Source organism: Amphimedon queenslandica, unplaced genomic scaffold (assembly GCF_000090795.2).
Source record: "Amphimedon queenslandica unplaced genomic scaffold, v1.1 AMPQUscaffold_13514, whole genome shotgun sequence".
NCBI lineage: Eukaryota > Metazoa > Porifera > Demospongiae > Haplosclerida > Niphatidae > Amphimedon > Amphimedon queenslandica.
Genome location: NW_003546250.1, coordinates 289,408 through 298,212, shown reverse-complemented (window position 1 = coordinate 298,212; position 8,805 = coordinate 289,408). Strand labels below are relative to the sequence as shown.

Here is an 8,805-nt window from a genome sequence, read left to right as displayed (position 1 = left end):
TATCATAAGTCATAACATTAATTAATTGTTTGTTTTTTTTAAATAAAATAAAATAACACACTTGATAAAACAGTAACATGTAAAATCAATACCTTCTTTTAGCTGGAAACCTCCACTAAAGTATTGCAGTAAGTTGATTCCAAGCATAGCTTGGTAAAATAACTTGCTTCTTCGAGAGCTGCAGATCTGAGCATGCGCGACCACACCCAAATTTTGGAGCACATGGCAAGCTTCTTTAATTAACAAAATGGCGGCATGCAGCTAAGATGGCTCGATCCAGCAGTCACAGTATCACTTTTTCCTCACTTGAAGAATGATCTAATGGGACATGGACCTGCGCATAGACTTTTGGAGTAGATTGGTGTAAGAATTATCCTTGTAGCACCAACCAATACCAAGATACACACCGACAACTGGATTGACAGGACTTGATGAAGATGAAGATGATGATGATGATGATGATGAAGATGAAAAAAGGTGGCTGAACAAAACGGCCGGTTCGCCGATTTTTGAATTTCCTCTTAGACAAGGTCTAGAGCCACGCTAGTGGTACCATTGGAGTCCTCTGGTCAAGATAAGGTCCTCTATAAAGTCTGGTAAGCGTAGGAGCTCGTTTTCCCGGTATAGCAAGGCTGCAAAAGTCGTGGCAGCCATTTTGTTTGGGGGTGAATCCTACTTAGTAACGCTACCGCGTTACTAATAGTACAGGGAAATTTTCAGATTTTGGCTCATTTTTTAAAATGGCCGTAACTCGAAAAATTAAAGTTGGAATCAGCTCAAACTTTCTACACAGCATAAGGACGTAAATATGTATCAGAAAATGTAATAAAAATTTGGAGTGATTTTGGAGCCATTTTTCAGAAAAAACCATGGGCTATAATAGTACAGGGAAAATTTCTGATTTTGGCTCATTTTTTTAAATGGCCGTAACTTGAAAAATTTAAGTCGGAATCAACTCAAACTTTCTACACAGCATAAAGGCGTAAACATGTATCAGAAAATGTAATAAAAATTTGGAGTGATTTCGGAGCCATTTTTCGGAAAAAACCATGGGCTATAGTACAGGGAAAATTTCAGATTTTGGCTCATTTTTTAAAATGGCCATAACTCGAAAAATTTAAGTCGGAATCAACTCAAACTTTCTACACAGCATAAAGGCGTAAACATGTATCAGAAAATGTAATAAAAATTGGGTGTGATTTCGGAGCCATTTTTCGGAAAAAACCATGGGCTATAGTACAGGGAAAATTTCAGATTTTGGCTCATTTTTTAAAATGGCCGTAACTCAAAAAATTAAAGACGGAATCAGCTCAAACTTTCTACACAGCATAAGGGTGTAAATATGTATCAGAAAATGTAATAAAAATTGGGGGTGATTTCGGAGCCATTTTTTGGAAAAAACCATGGGCTATAGTACAGGGAGTTCACTATACATAAATACATATCTTATACACACAATAATTCACTTACTTTCCAAGTATTGATTTGTAAGTCGGTCGAGTGAAGAACACGTCAAGTAGAAAACCTTGTGCTATTACAAGTCCAACAATTCGTCCGGCAAATCTGAACCAGTCAAGATTATTCTGAATGAAGGAGGAGGTGGGGCTAATCTGTATGGTATACGTGTCATTAGCAGAATATTCAAATAATCCAAAATAAGGATTGAATATGTTACGGGAAAGCAGGAAGAAGAATTCACGCGAGGGCCCACCGTAATCCAATCTAAAGACAGAGGAAGAGGAAAAAGGATATTAATAATAATGATAATTGATAATGGAATATTACATTCTACCATATAAACTATATAGTGGGTAATTTTAATGCTAAAATCATGTCCATAAAAAGTAAAATGGCATTACATGTACATGTACATTATTTCCTCTCACCCATCTTCTCCTCTAAAGGAAATATTCAACCTCTTTCTTTGCAAATGTCTTATCTCTGACTTCATGACGTGTTCGTAAGCGTCTTCAAGAAGATGTTCACGTCTTAGGTTGAACTTTAGGCGGGAGCCTTGGGCAAAGCCTAGCCTGGCCAGCTGGAGTTTGAACGTTTGGAGTTTAGCAGCAAATGCCTGCTTCTGCCTCTGAATAGTACCAGTTTTAGCACCAGCACCTGATGATTCATCATTAACCTCAGCTGAGAGAGAGAGAGGGGGAGAGAACTATTATTATCAGCCATGGATGTATTAAAGAATGTATAATATTAAATAAGCAACACATGTAAGCTAATGAAAAGTAATTGTTAAATTAGTTCAATATGTACAAGTAACTGGATGCACTTCAGCTCAAGTGCTATTACTACCTGGTGATTGAGCTTGTGATCTTGCTGGTCTCAGGGCACTGATATCTTCCTCAAATATACTAAAACAGAACCAGATCATACACTTCAACCACACAGACCCCCCTCCATTAGATTCTACCTCAGTATCATTGTTAGCTCAAGGGCAGTCCCTCCTCCTGACAGCTGGACTCTCTCTAGGGCTGATACTCCGTTCCTCTTGATGTCCTCAAAAGCTTCTTTCAATTGTGGGCGGAGCGTTCGTCTGTATCTCTGAGCTATCAGATCCTCAAGGTTCGGTTGACGAAAGAAAGCAACCACCTGATCTTCATACGCTATGGAGGATGTAAATCCACCCACACAATTAATTAAATGTATTTCATACTTTCATGTTCTTCGGTTGAGGTGACAATCTCCTCCTCTTCTCTTGGTAGAGTTGGAACTGAACGAGTCTGCATCACTGTAGAATGGTGCTGACGGAGTTCAGGCTTTAAAAGGAAAGAAATAATTTTGAAAATACTCATAATTAGAAATCAAAAATATAAGATTAAGTTCTTATAATTAGAACACCTACTTCATCAGAAGACGAGTAGATTCGTCTCGGAGGAGCACTGACTGGTATAGTGCTGGTGGAGTCCTTTCTCTCAGTGGAATCAGCATCAGGTAATCGCGGATCAATGAATGTAGTTAACTGGTGCTTATGATCAATGAAGAATATCTATTGGAGGAGATAGAGGATCATGTGACTGTCATGTGACCTGATACTATATATATAACTGGTGTACGCTATAGAGAGTGTCCATTAAGAGAGGCTATGCTATAAAGAGAAGCTGTGTCTTACTCTTCCTTCCTTGTTCAGTTTCTTCTCCCAGTCTGATGGTATCTCTCTATCAGTTTCAGCGAACCTGTTCAAAGCCTGGACCAGCTGCCGGCTGTGCTGGTACCTTGTAAAGTGGGAGGGGTCAGTAACTGGGTGTGGTCATTAAAAACTCACTTAGCAAATAGTTTATTATCAGCTCTTATCCGTTGGACCAGTTCCATCAACGAACGCTGAGAGAAGAAAACCTCACCTGCTTCCTAAAATACAGAGTATACTGAAATATACAAAAATATACAAGAAAAAAACTTTTGGCAGATACAAAAGAACAAGACAATGGACGATGCCAATAATTGCAATAAACAGGAACCAGCTCAGGTCCAGCTGTACTATTGATCGACACACGATAATCATAAATGAATTAATGAATGAACGAATGTAATGTCTTAATACAAGGTAATAATGGATAGTACATGAATATGTAAATATAAACTCACTCCAGCTGAATTAAGGAATGAGTAAAGGTCGGGACGAGTTATGAATTTAAGAGCTGGTGAGTTCTTTAGAGCATCAGAAAACTTTATCGGACTAGCTACCTTGACCCCGCCCTTCTTCCTGGTCTTCTTCCTGTCTCCGTGAGATTGAGACTCTTTATGAGTAGGCGTGGTAGTGGGAGGGGCAGTGGGTGGAGTCTCAGTAGATTCAGTAGTGCTTGCTGGTTGTTCTCCCTGTGTCTCCTCTCCTCTTGCAGCAGTACCCGTGGGTTGGTCTTCTCTACTGGGGGCGGGGCTAATGACGACACTGTTCCTAGGGGATAATCCTTCATTAGTTTCATCATCAGTGTCTCCGCTATGGTGAGAGGTGCGGCTACTCCACCCACGTCTCCTCTGCTGTTGCTGCAGTGCTGTAGCGGCTGCTGCCTGATCTAAATCAGTTGATACAGGTGGGTGTGGCTCTGGCTCAACCTGGGGGTGTGTCTGATCTACGATAGCAATAAGACCTTCTTGTCCTGTGAGTGTATTCTCTAATTCATTATTGATAGCTCCGTTGGACTCTGTTATGGATCCTTGTTGAGAAATAGTCAAACTACTGATACTCTCCTGGGGTTCTAGGGGGCGTGGCTCTGGTAGGTGTGGCTCCACACTATCGGTTATACCGAGCTCAGAGAGAGAAGGAGGGGGAGGAGAAAGAGGAGCAAAAATATCAATGACTCCCGGGGGAGACGTGACCTCAATATTGACTGTATCTGATGAAATTGTCGATGTTGATTCAGCTTGCCTTGTCATGCTCCGGTTGGTTGACTTACGACCGAAATTAAACCAACCTCTTGAAGGGGTGGAGGACTTCCCTTTATCCCTCCTCCTCCCTCTCTCTCCAGTAGCATCTTGCTGAGTCTCTGAGCTATCCAGTGGAACATAAGAAATGGCACCTACAGACTCCACAGGTGCTAGGTTGCTAGCGAAGTCCTGCTGTGAATGGTTTCTTCGGTGATGATGAGCGGAACGAAAGCTCCTATGGAGACTCTGATAACGCCGGTTCAGCATTTCCCTTCTTGCATCGAGGGCCCCCCTCTCTCCCCCTCCCTCTCCGTCTCGTTCCTCACTGTCCCTCGTCGGCTGAGAGGAGGTGCTGTCCCCATAGTGTATAGTGTGGGTGGTGTGGTCCATGTAATAGGTACGTCCTATGTTATCAACGTGTGCCTCCCCTCCTGTTGGTATAGAATGAAGATAGATAATTGATAATAGGTTCAGTACAAGACTAAATAAAACAATAAATAAATATATAATTCTTAAACTTTTATTGTAGATATACATGTACATTTATGTCCATGGATTTACTCAAATACATTATAAGTACAATATACAATGTAAAAGCATCAAGTGATAGTACAGTATGTCCTAACAATACTCCTCCAGTTACTTTGTACAGCTACACACTCTACACAAGATCATGTGTTATTCTCATGTCCCTCTCCTTTCCTCTCTCACCCAATCTCTCCCAACACTAACAGCATTCATTCATTCATACTAATACTACCAGTAGCCCATAGTTCAGTGTGTGTGTACATACAGTATAGTATAATGATGGAGAGGAGGTGTATATCAGTTACTTAGTGAGTGCTATGGAGTACATGTACACATTTCAATGTATTCCATGGAGTTTAATCCAATTAGACTATGCCCATATAAACAATAGTACAGACTGTCATGTAGACCAGCATTTACTCCAGAGACTAATGTAAAGGAAAACAACTGAATATGTACACACACAATGTACTAGCTGTATCTGTATCATGTGATCCTTTAGTGTCTATTATCTACACAGGAACAATGATTATCATCAATTGTATTACTATTATCATTATTATTATTATTATTATTATTATTATTATCATTATTATTATTATTATAATTATTATTATTATTATTATTATTATTATTATTATTATTATTATTATTACAATACAATATAAAACAATATAAAAGAAAAAAATTATTATTATCAACATGGGTGTGATAGATGCACATGTACATGTACATGAATTTGAATTATTCATAATTATTGTTTGCTATTCCTAATGTTACACCAATAGAAATACAATAAAAACTGGCATGTACATGTACACACACACACCTCACATGCTCACAAACACACACACACACACATACACACACACACCTCACAAACACTATATTGTACATGTGCATCATACAGAGAAGATGTAAACTAACAGTACAACGTAACATAATACCAGCTAGTGTACTGTCTATTACCACCTGGTAGTACTCAACACTTCTAATTAATGCACACTCACTTCCGCTTGAATTTACAGCTGAACGAGTGCTGGTATGCCCTGCCCTGGTTCCATGATGAGGGTGGGGTCTACGAGCCGACTGCACCTTGTTACGTTGCTGTGACTGATGGGCGGAGCGAGAAGAGGAGGAGGGAGGGGGACGAATCTTACCAGGTTTATCCAACTGACTCTCTTCCGGTTCCCGTGACAACCACGGGGCATCCAACGAGGACTCACCGTTCTCACGTGGGCGGGAAACTGGGCGTGGTCTCTTAAAACGAGCAGAGTACCGGCGGCGAGAATGAGAGAGGGTTCTTCGTAGGAACTCATACTGCTCATTCACCTCATCAAACCGTGGCAACTCACCGTCAGCAAGAACCGAGGACTCTAACTGAGGCTCTGTACTAGTAGTGGGACCATACTGAGTATCATAATCATCAATAGGGAGTGTTAGGGGAGGTAACGGCTGACTGATGGGGTCTAGGGGAGGTCTCTCCTCCTCCTCCTCCTCCATTGATAGGAGGGAGGCCAATGGGTAGGTCCTCAGGTAGGTCTAGGGTAGAAGGGAGGGGAAGGGAATCAATGTCTATTGACTCAACGCTAGCCGACATGAAGGAACTAGAGAAGACAAAATAAAATAAAATAAAATAAATAAATACATGAACAAGTAGTCATCTTTATATATACAGTATTTAGAAAAGATTTTAGCATATAATTAAATTCTTTTCTCTCTTATTCTTTCTCCTTCTAAAATACACACACACCACCTCAGCTGTGTAGTCTACGGGAGGAGTATTAATGTAATAATGGTGAGGCTTCGGAATGATACCAGGATAACTTTTAAAATAGAAGAGAGTAACCCACCTGCTTTGTTAGTCTGTGGCCGCTCCTTTCCACTGAGCTTGTGTTTCACTACAGTTGTTTTTGGACGGCGAAGAACAGCAACAAGGATATATCTATCGGTCTCTATGCCTGAAGCATACCTGAGCTGAGGAGTGAGAGGAAATTGGAAATAACGAAAAGGACTCTTAATTAGAACATATACGGTCAAACTTCCCACCAAAACTATCAAAAATCAAAACTTTGGATTATTAATAATTATTGAATTGATTGAAAGAAAACTTAACAGTATTTCTGTATAATTAAATCATGTTAGTACTGGTTAAATGCATTGTTGTACAAAAAGAACATAAACAACAATAATAATAATCAAATAATGATAAAGTTTCATAAATTGTTGGAAAATAATTATTTAAAATATTCAAAATGAGTACATGCCATGAGATAATGAGGTTAACTGGTCACTCCGAACTGCTGGTTAGCTAGAGTAGCCTCTACTTTCTGATACTCCTCCTCCAGCTCTTCATTCGGATCTGATTCAACATTCTCATACCAATTGCTGTTACTGCCGCCATTTTTATGTGCTTTGCCCCTCCCAGTAGTCACGCCCACCCTGAAAGGCTCTTCATCTTGGAGTGGAGTACTTGAACGAGAGTCTCTCATATCATAAACAGGAACCTCCACTTGGTTCCCTTTCTTGTTTGAAGGTTTTTGATCTGGAGACTTTGATCTTCTTTGACTTGTCGATCTTGATCTTTGTTCCCGTCTCTCGTTACGTGATCTGTCTCCTCTCCCCTCCCTCCTCCCACCGCTCCTGGACCTCCTCCTCCTCCTCCTGTCATTGCTCCTTGATCTTGAGCGTCTCCTGTCCCGTCTTGTCTTCTGGTCATGTGATCGAGAGCGGGATCGACGGCCACGCCTCCTGTAAAGTGGTGAGCGAGACCTTTCTCGTTCTCTTCTTTCTTCACGACGAGGAGAAGGAGTACGATATTTCTAAAAGATAATAATAATAAATAATAATGATAAAATAGATAATTCTATATAAGGAATAATTTAATTATAGTACAATTTCTCTTGTCTTATATAAGATCTTGTAATAGAAAATAAGAGCAGGTGATCATGTAGTCAAAGCATTATTGGAATTCAACAAAAAACAACAATATCTTCTATCATCATCATCATCATCATCACTATTATTATTAGTATTAATTACTATTAGTATTAATATAGCTACTTACCATGATACCTCTTCCTTTCAGTTTCCTACCTGATCTTGAAACCTACACACACACAACAGCACACACACATCAAAGCAATGTAATGTAATGTATATGTACAAGTACATGTACAGGTTTGTTCAAGTATAATTATAAAGTATATATGTATATCATTATATCACACAAACTTGTTCAGGGCGTTCTCTCAACTGGAAAGGTTGATGGCTAGGCCTAAGAGAAAGAATTATTTCAAATAAAACCCAGAGCAGCTCTTACTACTAACCGCTTTGTCTCAGGGTCTTTGGGGCTGGGGCTCTTACTAAACCGGTAGAGCCATGAAGGCCTGGTCTGGACTATCTCTTCAGGAACCATTCCATCTTTAGTTGGACCCACCATTGGCTGTTCACCTCCTTCTTTATCACCTTCAGCCTTCTCTTCTTCTTCAGACTCAGAACTAGAACTGAAATGATAGTGACAAATTACATGTATTATGATGTAATACTAATGGGTGACATATTCTATACAGACTAGCCTCTATATAATGGACACTTTGGTACAAGAAAATTGCTCTGTTATACAGAGGTGTCCTTTATGTGTAGGTTATTAAGGAATGTAATTGGTACACTAGGTGCTATCCGTTAAATGGAGGTGTACGCTATAGAGAGTGTCCATTAAGAGAGGCTATACTGTATAAGCATTGCAGGGTTTGAGTGACATAATGTACACAGACCTACCTCTCACTCTCCTCCACCTTCTGTCTCTTCTTGTTTCTACTCTTATTATGATGCTTCTTGCTCTTCCTTTCCTAAATTAAACATACTCTACAGTAATGACTCCTTCAAAATGGCTACACACAA

At 39.8% G+C, this 8,805-nt stretch overlaps 2 protein-coding genes across 2 annotated transcripts; both read right to left on the bottom strand.

The window, feature by feature from the left end:
- Positions 1 to 1,466: 1,466 nt before the first annotated feature.
- LOC100640398 (uncharacterized) lies at positions 1,467 to 6,897 on the bottom strand. Its single transcript, XM_003383158.2, has 11 exons — positions 6,756 to 6,897; positions 5,913 to 6,509; positions 3,595 to 4,805; positions 3,275 to 3,357; positions 3,122 to 3,224; positions 2,855 to 2,998; positions 2,666 to 2,768; positions 2,423 to 2,615; positions 2,305 to 2,363; positions 1,887 to 2,139; positions 1,467 to 1,722 (listed from the first exon to the last, which is right to left on the bottom strand). The coding sequence occupies exons 2-11, from the start codon at positions 6,403 to 6,405 to the stop codon at positions 1,467 to 1,469; spliced, it is 2,898 nt and encodes a 965-aa protein (XP_003383206.1). The 5' UTR covers positions 6,406 to 6,509; positions 6,756 to 6,897.
- A 100-nt stretch (positions 6,898 to 6,997) lies between these two features.
- LOC109585785 (probable ATP-dependent RNA helicase DDX46) lies at positions 6,998 to 8,789 on the bottom strand. Its single transcript, XM_020001911.1, has 5 exons — positions 8,683 to 8,789; positions 8,232 to 8,408; positions 8,137 to 8,179; positions 7,970 to 8,011; positions 6,998 to 7,724 (listed from the first exon to the last, which is right to left on the bottom strand). Exons 2-5 carry the CDS (start codon positions 8,342 to 8,344, stop codon positions 7,185 to 7,187), a joined length of 738 nt encoding a protein of 245 aa, XP_019857470.1. The 5' UTR covers positions 8,345 to 8,408; positions 8,683 to 8,789; the 3' UTR covers positions 6,998 to 7,184.
- Between the last annotated feature and the right edge of the window lie 16 nt (positions 8,790 to 8,805).

Coding starts and splice junctions, on each gene's coding strand:
- LOC109585785 (XM_020001911.1), bottom strand. CDS start 8,344: ATGGTGGGTCCAACTAAAGATGGAATGGTTCCTGAAGAGATAGTCCAG. Junction 8,180..8,231: donor AAAGACCCTGAGACAAAGCG/GTTAGTAGTAAG, acceptor TCTTTCTCTTAG/GCCTAGCCATCAACCTTTCC. Junction 7,725..7,969: donor TGAAAGGAAGAGGTATCATG/GTAAGTAGCTAT, acceptor ATTATCTTTTAG/AAATATCGTACTCCTTCTCC.
- LOC100640398 (XM_003383158.2), bottom strand. CDS start 6,405: ATGGAGGAGGAGGAGGAGGAGAGACCTCCCCTAGACCCCATCAGTCAG. Junction 4,806..5,912: donor AGCTGTAAATTCAAGCGGAA/GTGAGTGTGCAT, acceptor CTATACCAACAG/GAGGGGAGGCACACGTTGAT. Junction 1,723..1,886: donor TCCTTTAGAGGAGAAGATGG/GTGAGAGGAAAT, acceptor CTCTGTCTTTAG/ATTGGATTACGGTGGGCCCT.